The following is a 14,870-nucleotide window of genomic DNA, read 5'->3' on the forward strand; positions in this document are numbered from 1 at the left end:
CTCTTCTTATCACACGGAGCTCTCTGCATTAGCTTGGGAGGCCCTCTGTTTGACAACAGCTATGGGGAGTGAGAGGCACAGAGTTGAGGACAATGAGCACTCGCAATTCTATTTAAGGCCCTTGCAATGGGTCTGCTATCTCCTTTTCCAGGGCCAACTCAAGAATGCCTAGTGATCACACTCAAAGTTACACCTGCCTCCGTCAGAGGCTGTGGAGTCTCATCAGGGATTAACAATGCACGGACAGTTATAGTTCTATCAGAAACTAGCTTTGTGCCCACATAATGAACAATACAACCCAGTGTAGCTTTCGGAGGAGCATTCCTTATATTGCTATAAACAGAGCTGTATAAAAAGACTTATTCCTAAAGATGCAGATGTAGAGAATGGACTTGAGGACACGGGGAAGGGGAAGGGTAAGCTGGGACGAAGTGAGAGAGTGGCATGGACATATATACACCATCAGATGTAAAACAGATAGCTAGTGGGAAGCAGCCACATAGCACGGGGAGATCAGCTCGGTGCTTTGTGACCACCTAGAGGGGTGGGACAGGGAGGGTGGGAGGGAGGGAGATGCAAGAGGGAGGAGATATGGGGTTATATGTATATGTATATATAGCTGATTCACTTTGTGATACAGCAGAAACTAACACACCGCTGTAAAGCAATTATACTCCAATAAAGATGTTAAAAAAAAAAAGGAATCATTCCTAAGACATCTCTGCTCATGATCATGTCTTTACATGAGCTTTGCAAACAAGGATAAAGTCCAATTTAGGCTGCGTATTGAACGTCAATTCTCCATTCAATGGGGAAAGGTAATTCAAAGTATTCCAAAGGCACAAATGCTGCACTGGATCTCATTTTTACCAAAGGTCTCAACCATCTTTCCTGATCCCTACCAGAACTGTCAATATACAAGATGATGAGCTGATTTGAGCTTCACTTTGTTTCAGCAACGTGGTGTGGTGGGGAAAGTGATTCAGAGGAAAAAAAATGTTGATGGAGATGTTACCACTTCTCAGCCACGTGTCCCTGGGCAGGATTACTTAGAAATTCTCTGGGCCTAAGCTTCTTTATCAGTTGATGTCTCTTCACGCGTTTGGTTGCTCTATCTCCTGCCCCACTCTCCAGAAGGCAAGCTCGCCAGGGTACAGACTTCCTGCCTCTTTATCCCCTCTGCCTTGTTCAGTAAGTATTCACTGAGTAAAATACTATATAAATTGGTAAAATGGGGATGATGATGCCTTTCTCACAGGGTTTTTGTGTGGATTTAAACAGTGGATACTGTCCAGATGAGATACTAGAAGCAACCATGCTTACTACCTACCAGGACTGTGCTAGGTGATTCACCTATGTTCCCATCTAATCCTCACCATGAGAGGGCCTCTAAATGCTAAAGCGCTTATAAACAGAGGGTGCCAATATAATCATTCTGTGAACTTTATATGTGTAAACTCTGTGGTGAACCAAATACCAAAATTAAGAACACATTCAATCATGTGCTTGTCATTCATTCGTTCATTCATTCATTCATTTGTCAAAGTTTATCGGGCAGCTGCTGTGGGCAGGCCTATGCTGAGTCCTGGGAACGTGGAATAAGACACGTTTGCTACCCTCATGGAACTTACCATCTCGTAGATGATCTGGCCAGAAAGGTGGGTGAGGGCCACATCATAGAGCACCCTAAATACCATACTGAGTTTGGACTTCATTCTGGGGAATGGGTAAAACCAAAGGCCCATCCCTGCAGAGCTCAAGGAGGCACAATGTTCCCCATGGCCTTGCCTCTAGGATGGCCATGGTAATGGGAGAGATGAGAATTCAATGAATCACATCTATCATCAATAACGTGGTTAAGAGGCGATGTTTTGACTCTCAAGGCCACCACCATGAAAGGAATGACGTGAATATAGGACTTGTGAATCCTCTGCCCCTCTAAGAGTAGAGGTGTTGAAGGCTGGAGTTCAGGGGAAGAAGAAAAGCATTCAGAGCCATGGGTAACCCCCTGCTACATGACCAAGGTCGGGGTCAGGGCCCTGAACAGGACTGAATGGTGTACACGTCACAGTGGAAACCTCCTCCCTCCATCTAAGCTGTGCCCTTATTCTCCCCACATTTACCGACAGAACAGTCGTGTCCAGTCCAGTTTGGGTCACAGCTGCAAAGCCCGGTGTCTGGGAGGAAGGTTCCGTGGCCCGAACACTGGTCCAAGCACGTGGCCCTGGGCATCTCACAGTTGGTGCCTCCCCAGCCCACAGAGCAGTGGCACTCGCCTCTCACGCAGACCCCCCGGCCCGAACACGTGGGGTCCATGCAGTCCACTGCAACACAGAGGAGAGATAACAGAGGTAAGTATCGGACGAGCAAGGGTGAGGCTTCTTTAAGCAAACTGCTATACTTTGTAGTGGAGGAGCTTCACATGCTCAGGGAGAAGGACCCAGATTTCCGTGGAGAGGTCACTTGGTAAGGTGAAGAGAATAACTGTAGCAATAGTAGACCTGGTTTCCCACCCCTAGCCGGTGGTTGACTGTTGAATCTCTCAAGTCTCAGCTCCCTCTCCTGTAAAATGTGCATACATATTTGTACCTCTTGACTTGAGGGGTGCACATAGTAAGACATATGTATAGAGCAGCCAGTGCCTATCCTAGATGTCTGTAACAACTGCATCAATGGAGGACAAGACTATTTTGTTCATGTCTGTATCTCCAACCCCCTAGGACATGGGAGGTGCTCGAAACATCACTGGAGAACAAACTATTAGTATTTACCACTTCATAAATGCAGTTTTATTTCCGCGAATGTGGGATTAAAATAAAGAGATTCTGGGCTTCCCTGGTAGCGCAGTGGTGGAGAGTCCACCTGCCGATGCAGGGGACACGGGTTCATGCCCCGGTCCGGGAAGATCCCACATGCCGCGGAGCGGCTGGGCCCGTGAGCCGTGGCTGCTGAGCCTGCGCGTCCGGAGCCTGTGCTCCGTAACGGTAGAGGCCACAGCAGTGAGAGGCCCAAGTACCGCAAAAAAATAATAATAATAAAATAAAGAGATTCCTTAACTTAAATGAGAACTTATTTTGCATTTAAATTCCCTTAGATTTTACCATCTTCCCAAAACTCTGGAGAATGATACAAACTTTCACACCTCATTTTCCAGACACACATTTGTCTGGAAATGTTTCCAGGCAAACATTTCAATGCCTATTCAAAATTATATATAATGGCTGTGTTCAGCTTCTCCTCAAGTGGGGGGTGAACTACAAAGCTGTAGCTCACAGCCAAGCAAACCCCCAAGCAGGGCTCTTAGGGCCCAAGGTCAAGGTGGTCTCAAGAGACCTCGCAGAAAGAGGGAGGAGAATAATATTGTGGGTTACCTGCTCTCTGCTTACACAGTAGGAAGTATCTTATATACTTCACCAGATTGTTTTCTCAATAACCCAATGAGGTACAGAGGAGAAAACTGAGGCTCAGAGAGGTAAATAATTTATATGGGATCACAGAGCTAAACCCTGCCAGAGAGGACTCTGAAGATAGGTCTGTCTGATTCTGAATCCAGCGATATTCCTGTTCCTGGGGCTGATTTTCCTAAGTCAAAGCTTTAGTTACGGGGTTACACAAAGTTAACAGAGACCTCTAATCTTCTGCAAAGCACTTCACGGAAAAAAGAAGAAGCGCATTGAGAGCTAACTTAGCATGTGGCTCCAGTGCACGCAGACAGTGCGAAAGGCAGCAGAGAGGAGACAGAATCAGCAAAGGGCTTGTCCACGTTCTCTACTCAACCAAAGGGTTGCTAGATCATTGTAGGGAGGGAGGGGATTCTATCCGTCTTGCAAGTGGAAGGGGAGAGTGGAGTCCTGACGGGGCCCAACATGCAGCTGTTGTTAAGTGTTGATGGAGCTGCTATGAATATAGTCAGGTTCCTCCTGGTAAGGGCTCAGGAGGAAGCCGTATGCTGCTGAGGAAAGAATTTAGCATTTGACTCTCTGAGGTCCTAAGTTCAAGGGTCAAGGGACAAGCTGTAATGGTTCCATGACCACGGTCAAGTCACATACCTGCTCTGAGCTTCCATCTATAAAGCAGGTCTGGTCAAATTAACTACCTCTCAGGTGGCTATGAGGACCAAACGACACTGACGATTTGAAAGGACAGTATGAACTGTAAATTGTTGCAAAGAAGTTATCTGTCTATTTTATCAGGACATTCAGTAGCACGACTTGGGCAGACTGTGGTCAGAGCTCATTTATCATTCAGATGTGATTTTACTTTATGTATCAATTAAATTTTATAGCCCAGTGTATTTGACTTTTGCACAAAAGAGTGGGAAACTCGGCCTGGGTATATTAGAATCACAGACACAAATGGGCAGAGACTTTACAAAAAGCATCATTCTGGGAACAGGCTGTTCATTTTGAGGGTCACCTCATTAAGAAAGCTCTTTCACTATTTGGGTTTTTAAAGGAGTTCAACGTAATTACTTCAATGATAAATAGGAAGATCAAAGGTCAGGAGCAACCATTTGATCAAAACATAATAACAAAAACAACAGTAACAATGATCTTAGTGTTAATTTAGTTCCTCTTCTATGCCATATCTTGCTACTAAACCTATTGTATGCATCATCTCATTTAACCCTAACAACAACCCCTGAGGTAGATACCATTACTATCCTCATTTTACAGATGAGGAAACTGAAGCACAGAGGTTAAATAACTTGCCCAAGATCACACAGTGGTAAGTGGAGGACTTTAAATTTGAAGCACTCTTCTCGGGTATAGATCTCTTGCTGTTTCTTCTACAACCTTACTGGTTCCAAAATAAATGCGCACATGTATACAGACATAGCACACAGAATGGTTAAAAACAGAAATCAAAAGAAAACAGCACAACGAAAGAAACAGGGCAAAGTGGGAAATTAAGAAAGCCAAATGAAGGCAAAGAATCTCTTTTCTTGCAGTCTCTGGACAGCACTTAATAATAATGGTTTAAACATGACCTGTTGGAGTTCCTGGTAATTAAACATGATAAAAATAATAATAGTGATAAATTTTCATGACCTACCTCAGATCTCAGAACCTCAGAAGGATTATTCTGGCCCATTAGCCTACTATAATAATTCCCTAGATCCAGAGAGTTTTCCAATTTGACAGGAAACAACTCAGCAGTTCCTATCCCGAGGCCTATAAAGGTATTTCCCGTTCAGTGAGTGCCTGGACCCAGCTTGCGGTTGAAGCTATCTTTGAGCTGCCCTCGAGGTTGAATCTATAAATCTGCACTGTGGGGCCTCCCTGGTGGCGCAGTGGTTGAGAGTCCGCCTGCCGATGCAGGGGACACGGGTTCGTGCCCCGGTCTGGGAAGGTCCCACATGCCGCGGAGTGGCTGGGCCTGTGAGCCATGGCCGCTGAGCCTGCACGTCCGGAGCCTGTGCTCCGCAACGGGAGAGGCCACAACAGTAAAAGGCCTGCGTACCGCAAAAAAAAAAAAAAAAAATCTGCACTGTTAGTGGAGCAAGCTGGAGGGTGGCAAGTTTATCAAGAGGCCCTCAGCATCACAGTCTTGTTCCTCAGACACAGTAAGTCTGATAGGGACCCAGGAACCAGCAAAGTGAATCCGATGCTCTCAGAAGCTGGTCCAGGCAGGGAAGAAAGAGCAGAAAGAACAGATGAGAGGCTACTTCCAGGCAATTCATCATCAATTAACCATCACTTCGGAAGGTCAACTTGACAAAGCAAGTGTGGAGTGCAAAGGGAGTTTTAAAGAGGACTGCAACTTCGGGCGGTCTAGCAAACCTTGGCTGAACTGGCTGAGATTCCTGCCAGAATGCTGTCCCTGCTGTTCCCAAACCTAGGGCCATTACCTATGCCACAGGGCCCTCTGCCCAAGAGGTCCCACACAGATGGTGCATCTGCCTTCCCCTTCTGGGGCCTCTGGGGAGACTGGAACCCTAGGGTGCGATTAAAATGGTCTCTTTCCCTCACACTGGGTTAGTTTCCCTAACAATATTTATTTTGCAGGGAGTTGTGTATAACGTGGGAAGATCGGCGGGCCGGGGGTCGGGGAGCTGAAGGCATACAGGGGAAGCTGGCAGGGAGGTGGGCTCAACTATGGGTAGAAGACAGTCTAACTCAGTTTCTTCTTAGAAGAGGTGCCAAGCAGTTACATTTTTTTTTCCTGTGCAGACCCTGCTGTTCAAGCCAAAATTTCTGGCAGACGCTTGGCCCATTAATGAAATGATGGGGCCTGCGTGGCCAGGCTGCGAACACATCTCTTTTCCCCAAATGTTCCACGCTTCGGTGACCACACAGGCCATCGGACGTGCTTCAGGACCCACAATAGCGGCTCACTTTTCACTGCAAAAGGCTTAGGTGGGCCCCTCTGCCCCTCCCCCAGCTCCCTCTAAGCGTCCTGCCGGAGGAGCGGTTCAGGCTTTAAAAAACAGGGGACAGTTTTGATTTGCATTTCTCTAATGATTAGTGATGTTGAGCATTCTTTCATGTGTTTGTTGGCAATCTGTGTATCTCCTTTGGAGAAATGTCTATTTAGGTCTTCTGCCCATGTTTGGATTGGGTTGTTTGTTTTTCTGATATTGAGCTGCCTGAGCTGCTTGTACATTTTGGAGATTAATCCTTTGTCAGTTGCTTCATTTGCAAATATTTTCTCCCATTCTGAGGGTTGTCTTTTTGTCTTGTTTATGGTTTCCTTTGCTGTGCAAAAGCTTTTAAGTTTCATTAGGTCCCATTTGTTTATTTCTGTTTTTATTTCCATTTCTCTAGGAGGTGGGTCAAAAAGGATCTTGCTGTGATTTATGTCATAGAGCGTTCTGCCTATGTTTTCCTCTAAGAGTTTGATAGTGTCTGGCTTTACATTTAGGTCTTTAATCCATTTTGAGTTTATTTTTGTGCATGGTGTTAGGGAGTGTTCTAATTTCATTCTTTTACATGTAGCTGTCCAGTTTTCCCAGCACCACTTATTGAAGAGGTTGTCTTTTCTCCTCTGTATGTTCTTGCCTCCTTTATCAAAGATGAGATATCATCTCACACCGGTCAGAATGACCATCATCAAAAAATCTAGAAACAATAAATGCTGGAGAGGGTGTGGAGAAAAGGGAACACTCTTGCATTGTTGGTGGGAATGTAAATTGATACAGCCACTATGGAGAACAGTATGGAGGTTCCTTAAAAAAGTACAAATAGAACTACCATATGACCCAGCAATCCCACTACTGGGCATATACCCTGAGAAAACCATAATTCAAAAAGAGTCATGTACCAAAATGTTCACTGCAGCTCTATTTACAATAGCCAGGACATGGAAGCAACCTAAGTGTCCATCGACAGATGAATGGATAAAGAAGATGTGGAACATATATACAATGGAATATTACTCATCCATAAAAAGAAACGAAATTGGGTTATTTGTAGTGAGGTGGATGGACCTAGAGTCTGTCATACAGAGTGAAGTAAGTCAGAAGGAGAAAAATAAATACCGTATGCTAACACATATATATGGACTCTAAGAAAAAAAAATGTCATGAAGAACCTAGGGGTAAGACAGGAATAAAGACACAGACCTTCTAGAGAATGGACTTGAGGATATGGGGAGGGGGAAGGGTAAGCTGGGATGAAGTGAGAGAGCGGCATGGACATATACACACTACCAAACGTAAAATAGATAGCTAGTGGGAAGCAGCCGCATAGCACAGGGAGATCAGCTTGGTGCTTTGTGACCACCTAGAGGGGTGGGATAGGGAGGGTGGGAGGGAGGGAGACGCAAGAGGGAGGAGATATGGGAACATATGTATATGTATAACTGACTCACTTTGTTATAAAGCAGAAACTAACATACCACTGTAAAGCAATTATACTCCAATAAAGATGCTAAAAAAAAAATAAAAACAGGGGGCAATAAACTTCAGAAGAAGGAAGAGGGAGAGAGAGAAAAACGTAAGCTTGTTAGCTGGTGTTTTATAAACACAGTGAAACCTGTTAGAACAGAACTGAGAGGGAATGGAAGGGAGGAGAGGGGAGAGGATGAAGGCCCAAGCAAAACCCACTATAAACACAAGGACTGTGCAAGGATGCTTCACCAGAGAAACAGAAATAATAAGAGGAATCAGTACCAGATGGCCCTTCTCGGGAAAGAAAGCAGGAGTGAAAACATTTCTTTTCAAATAATAATGTAAATCAAATTGCTAAACAGCTTCTCTCTTTCTCTCTGTAAATGACCTTGCACTCTGAGGCACCGGCTGATCAGGAGAAGGACAGCTTCCCCTCCTTGGCCCCCAGGGCATGGTGGGGCTGGGGAGTGGGACAGCCCCACTGTTTCAGGAGGAATCTCCTCTTTGTTTTTCTTTCCTTCAGAGGGTCTTCACCTCAAGTGACTAAATGAAAAGGGAAAGCAGAGGAAGGTCACCATTGTCAGGATGAGAAAGCCAAGTTCCTTTGTTCAGGGGCCCGGCTCCTTGTTGAGCTCAGACAGCCCGAAGTAATCCGCATCAAAGTTAATAGGTCTGAATCAGGACCTCCAGCCACACTCGTGGTTTAGAGACAGTCTGTCTCTGAGAGGTGATGGATGCTTTCCAGACACTAATCCCTTCCCATTCCCCACCCTTTTAAAATGGGCCCATTATATTCTCTCATGTTTTAGGGGAAATGATGCCTCGAGGAGGGGATACTCATTAAATCCCCAGTGGGTTAGAAGACTAGCTCTCCTTGGAGCCTCTTCCACCCGCTGGAGAAGGTGCCAGGGCCCTAGACGGTGGACAGTGGGGGGTAATGACTACTAACACCGCCCATCAGTTTCAAAGTCCATCCATTTCAAAAGACCTTGGATACAGTGAGTGGGGTGAAGCAAGAAATGTGCTTCAACAGTCCCCAGAATAATGCTAATGATATAAGAGCTAACATTTTTGGAGCATTTCCTATGTGTCAGACACTGAGCTACGTGCTTCACGTGGGTCATTTAATCTAGTCCTCATGACGACCCTCTGAGGAAGGAATTAGCATTTTACACATGAGGCAACTGAGGCTAGTGAGTGGCCTACATCTGATTCCAGAGTGTGCACTCCCCATGGCTACTGTCTATGGCTTGTGAGAAGACCCCTCCTTTCATCGGGAAATCCCACGTGGTCGGGAGCAAAGAGTACCACGTCTGAGGTGAGAAGACCCGGATTGAATTCCAGCCCTGCCATCAGTTAGCGCTGTGACTACGGGCGTGTCGCTGCCCTTTCCTGGGCCTCAGGTTCTTTGTGAGATGGAAGTATTTACTTATCTCACCTGGTTAGGTTTTCTCGGGAAGAACTGATGTCACCCTTAAGTCAGCAGTTCACTTCCTAGCCTCGATCTGCACAGGAATATGTTTACTTTATGAAGGAGGGAGGCATGTTTATGAGAGCCACAAACATGAACACACACACACACACACACAAACACAGGACTGAGACTGTGGAAGGCAGTGTATGGAGGTCTACAACAGACTCACACTTCAGAAATGGATGGCAGAGGAAATGAAAGGGGAGGAGAAAGAGCTCAGGCTACGGAGCCAGAAAGGCTGGGCTCCAACCTGGCTCTGCCGTCTACCAGCCATGGGACCTTGGGCAAGTCATTTGACTCCCTGAGTCTCAGTTTCCTCAACTATAAAATGGAGATGATTACCCTCCCCTGCTGGGGTTTGAAGCTAAATGACACCAGGCTTTTAGCACAGAGGCTTGCATACAGTAAATGCTCAATACACACACTTCTCTTCCCCTCACTGAGCAGGACCCTAATTCGTCTGTCTTCTCCCTTTAGGTTAGTGACTGTTGCCGAAGGCGTCCTGGCTTGGGGGTGGGGGGTCACAGGGCCGCTCAGGAGGCTCCCTCTGCTCCCTGGATGCCCTCGTGGCCCTGCCTGCTGGCCTCTATCTCACAGCGAGGTGCCGAGCTGCTTGCCCGCAGGTCTTACCTTCCTCGCAGTTCTCGCCCTTGTAGCCGGGGTTGCAGATGCAGGTGCCCATGATGCAGGTGCCGTGGTTACTGCAGGCCACGTCGATGCACTGGTTGGTGGGCACGTCGCACTCGGCGCCCTTCCAGCCGCTGTGGCACAGGCACCTGCCCTTCATGTACTGGCCGTTCCCAGAGCAGAGCACGGGGCAGGAGGCTGCAGAGACAGCGCGGGAAGCCTGGCATGAGTCCACGCCCCACGTACCCCATCTGGCCTCGGTCCCTTTCTCTCCTGGGCTTCAGCTGCTTTGCCACAATTCCCATGTGTGTCCATCTGTTGGCTTCTCTTGCTTTATTTCATTCCAGTTAAAACACATCAGGAATTGTAGGTGAAGGTGTACAGTGCAGGGCCTGGCGCAGTTGGTGCCCACTGAACGCGGCTTCCCCCCCGTCCCCCTCATATTACTGGTGCTGCACAGTGGTCACCATCATCCTCAGATAGGAGGCTTCAGTCTGGTCCTTGGGCTCACTGGAAAAGACAGCTGGGCCTCCTGCCCTCCCCGCATCCCTCCTCCAGCACTCTCCTCCTAGTAGCACTGCATTTTGCTTCCCCATTCCTCATGTGCAGGACCACTTACTCTCATCTTTAACCCAGCCAATCTCAGCTTTCCTTGCCTTTCAGGTCTCCACTCAAGCCCCACACGCTGCTGCCCCCATAAGAGAATAGCTGAGCCCAACTTGGCTCTTTAAAGTATTATCTTTCCAGTTTGCCACTTAGCGTAAAGGGTTTTGTGATCATCTGTATGAAGGAAACTATATAAAAATAAATTACATTGCACTGTGCTGTAAGTACCTATCAGCCTTACTGAGATACAATAAGGCTGCTTTATACATGACTCTTAACTTTAAGTGCATATGGGATGAGACACTAATTCTTGTTGGAAGGCATGACTCTTCTCTCTGCACCACCTTCCCCCTGCTCCCACCCGGCTTTTTCCCTTTTTAAAACACTCAGCAGGTAATCACTGTGCTTCTTCAAGGCCGCTGGCTCTGCCGTCTCACGCTGAGTCTATTTCACGTTAGGGAGAATAAGCAGAATCCCCATAGCAGCACCACAGCATGGTGTTTGGGGGGCGCTGTTTCCTCCGCCTGGAAAACCATCTCTGCCTTCCACCAATGAACGATTCAAGTATCTCGACTTAGTTCCAGTGTCACCTCACCTGGGGAGACTTTACTGGTCCTCATTCCATCCAAGCAAAGACCCTTTCATGCTGATAGACGTTCCCCGCATCTAACCTTGCTCTAGGTGTGCTTCACTTATCACTGACTGCTTTGTCATCGTCTATTTCCCTGTCTGTCTCCCAGACTGAGAGGTCCTGGGCTTGGGTCTTGCTCAGTGTTGTAACCTCAGTGTCCAGCACAGGACCAAGCCCTAAAGGGCACTAAGCAAATGCCTGTTGGATGAGGGAAGAGGTGGAGAAACCAAAGGAAGGGGCCATTTTAGTTTCCCCAAGAGGAGTGCCCAATTCTCGGGAGTACAGATCTGCTTTGGCATTTTCCTTGTTAATTCTTCCAGGACAGAAATGAAGGCCAAACGCACAGGCAGATCACAGGCAGACTTTAAACTCTCCCTGTCATGGTGATCATTAGCATCGTACGCGCCCGCACAGGAGGCCACGTTAGTGTCCTGCGTGGAGAAGGGCAGCCTCACCTCCCAGTCCCTCCCCTTGGTGGCCTCAGCCAAGACTCTGCCTGCACTGTTACACAGTAGCAACTGGAGCAGCAACTCAGGCCCTTCCACGACGTCAGAGACAAACCACGCTCGCTGAAGACAAACGTCAAAGATGCTTGGCAAAGGCTGATCAGTCCCCCAAGGGGAAATCTACTTTTTAAAAGAACCCCCATGGCCACTTCTCTTGTCCCCACAATGGACATGGGGTTCCCTGTGGCTGCCTTTCCTTCCTGACCTCCCCAGTCATGCACCCATGGATAACACGTCTGGGTCAGCCAGGGCTCTGCCGGCGGACCTCCCTCTCAGGGCTTCGGAGGACTGGCTCTTGGGAGCCCTTCTCACAGGAGGCAGGAGCTGGCCTGGATTTCTGCGCTTGCCCGGAGAAGTGGGACCTCAACGGCCCACGGGGCCGCAGGGTGGACCTTGTAAGCCCACAGGCGGGGTTCTCACCTCGACCGCAGTCAGGGCCCAGGAAGCCCAGAAAGCAATGGCAGGTCCCAGAGATGCAGTCGCCATTGCCGTAGCAGTTGCTGGGGCAGTTATCCACAGATTCTGTGGGAGAAAAGAGAAACAAGAGTTGCAGACGGAAGCTTCTTTACCCAAACAGAGGGCCTGGGAATCCAGCCTCAGGTTAACTAGGACCCACACATTTGAGTGCTTCTGGCCCAGTCAGGGAAAGGAATCAATAAAGTTAAAAATGATATACTGACTCTTACTGAGGTACATCTCAACCAACGTTAAGAGACGTGTTTGGGAAAATGTGTGCCTAAACCAATTTTTTATAAATCAACTTTGTATCTACAAATGCAGTAGAAATTTTTCGGCTACAAACATTGGGAGAAAATAGTTTAACCCATTAGTGGTTATCTTTGGAGGCTGGGTTATGGGGTGATTCTTGTGGTCTTTTTTTTGTGTGTGTGTGGTACATGGGCCTCTCACTGTTGCGGAGCACAGGCTCCGGATGCGCAGGCTCATTGGCCATGGCTCACCGGCCCAGCCGCTCCGCGGCATGTGGGATCTTCCTGGACGGGGGCATGAACCTGTGTCCCCTGCGTCGGCAGGCGGACTCTCAACTGCTGCGCCACCAGGGAAGCCCTCTTGTGGTCTTCTTGACACTCTTCTATGTTTTACATTTTTCTCATAATGGGCTGATGCTCCATGAATTTATTTTTTCATAAAGCTACTGGGGATTTGCAAATCTGTCTCTTCTCACTTCTGATTCTCCATCTATCAGTCCAGGCCCCAGCATCTCTCACCGGGGCTCACACAACGGCCTCATGGCCGGCCTCTCAGAGTCCTCTCCCCCTCTCCCCCCTGATTCATTCACCACCCAGCAGCTTGAGCCATCTCTCTGAAACAATCTGATCCTGTCATTCTCTTCCTTAAAACCCTCCAATGGCCTCCCATTGGCTGAAATGAAAATATCCAAGCTCTTTCAAAATGCGTCAGAGTTTTCCTTCACATTCCCTTTGCTGTACCTGCATCCCCAGCGTCAATAATCAGTGTCCACCTTCTGCAGGGATGCTACTTTCTCTAATTCTTCCTAATATTGTACATTCGGTATCGTCTATGTGACATGCCAAGGAAATATAGGATTCATTTCAGAAAGACTTTAGTAAAAACTTAATCAATGTTTTGTAGCTCCAGTTAGTAAACCTGTTATCTAGGAAGTCTTTATTTGGAACAGCTCATTTCTCAATAATGCTGGACATGGAATAAAGGAAGAAGCCACTACATCTTGAATGCCTTCTTTGTTCCATGTATTTCCACAAAGGTTATTTCAGTTCACTGTCACGAAACCGTCAAGCATGTATCAATATTCCTATTTTACAAACAACAAAGAAACGACAAAATGAGGAGGCTGATAAGAGAGATGGAGTGACTTGCTGAAGGCCCTGGAGATACTAAGTCATGGACGCCACATCTGAACCCAGGCCTTTGGACTCCAACCCTGGTCTTCTTCAATGATGCTATGCTATCTGGGCCTTAAAGAAACTTACTCTTCAGCAGAAGCCAGGGATGAACAAGGCAGATGTGTGGGCCAGTGAGGCCAGTCCTGAAGACAGCAAAGGACCAGTTGGAAGGTAGCAAATTCTAGGACTTTCAGAGCTTGAAGGGATTGAAGAGACCACCTAGTCTAATAATCTCATTTAATAGAGAAGGAAACTGAGACCCATAGGGAGGGCAGTGACTCACCCAAGGTCTCCGAGAGAGTCAGCAGAGTCAAGTGAAAGCAGAGAAAAGGTCAGTGCGGTGGGGCAGAGGTAAAGATTCAACCTGTTGTCTTAGCTCCCAAGTGTAAGTCATGAAGCCAAGACTAAGACCTCTGTTAAATGAGATGTCACCATATGAGACATGAGTCTTACCTACAGGAAAGTTGTGGCTTAACTGGGAGACTGGGATAACAGCTGTCACCCAGGCAGCAGCACGGGGTGTGGCAAGGAGACCTGGTTCTGGGGCCCATTCTTCTAGAATCATGCTGGGTGACCTAAAGCAACTTCCTTCCCCTCTCTGGGTCTCACCTTCCTCATATGTGAAATGAAGGTGATATAGCACAGATGATTCCCAGGACTGCTTCCTGTTCTAAAATTCTATGAGCATCTTGCACAAAAGGTGTCCTGACAGGGCATCACGCCTTAAATCCAGGAAACCACTTAGGGGCAATGCAATGGCGGCTGATATGGGGTAAAACTAGCAGAGGGAAGGCTTCTTGGAGGAGGTGAGCTTGAAAAATGGCTTGAGTATGGATAGATGGGGGAAAGGTGGGGGCATGTTGAGGTGCTCACAGCATGGTGCATTTCCCAAAAAGGTCTTTTCCCAGTTGTCTGCCCTTATCAACTTGGAAAAGACTGAAAACATTTGGGAAAAGGGCTCAAATGTATGCTTCCTTTTGTGAGCGGGTGGAAAATTCCCCTCGCTCGCTGTCCCCCTGCTAACCTGAGCAGCATACGACACTAACAGAGAGTTAAGAACAAGAGGGCCTAGTTAGCCTGTGTTCTCATTTCAGGGAGTCTGATGCTGTCTGGGACCTGGCAGAGCGAGGCTCACGAGCCAGGGCCCTGAGCATCTCTGCTCTCCATTGGCTTTGCCTGGGAGAATCCATAGGCCTTTAAGTCCCTAAAGCCTCTATGTTAGGAGTGGCTTCCGAAACACTGTTTATAGAGAATAACTTCGGACGTTTCCTTTTGAATATTCTTTTAAAAATAAGAATTCTGAGTAAAGTTT

The 14,870-nt window shown here is 47.4% G+C and overlaps 1 protein-coding gene across 4 annotated transcripts in view; it reads right to left on the minus strand.

Moving 5' to 3' along the window:
- The window catches only part of TENM4 (teneurin transmembrane protein 4), a gene marked incomplete at its 5' end in the record, with an annotated part of 389,850 nt that overhangs the window by 138,951 nt on the left and 236,029 nt on the right, over nt 1-14,870 (minus strand). For all 4 annotated transcript variants that reach the window (XM_081239120.1, XM_081239119.1, XM_081239118.1 and 1 more), the window contains 3 exons: nt 2,124-2,324; nt 9,936-10,130; nt 12,096-12,197. In XM_081239120.1, coding sequence (XP_081095246.1) covers nt 2,124-2,324; nt 9,936-10,130; nt 12,096-12,197 — 498 coding nt within the window. The remainder of the gene's footprint in view (nt 1-2,123; nt 2,325-9,935; nt 10,131-12,095; nt 12,198-14,870) is intronic.

This window comes from Mesoplodon bidens (genome assembly GCF_964165515.1).
Source record: "Mesoplodon bidens genome assembly, chromosome: 7".
NCBI classification, from domain to species: Eukaryota; Metazoa; Chordata; class Mammalia; order Artiodactyla; family Ziphiidae; genus Mesoplodon; species Mesoplodon bidens.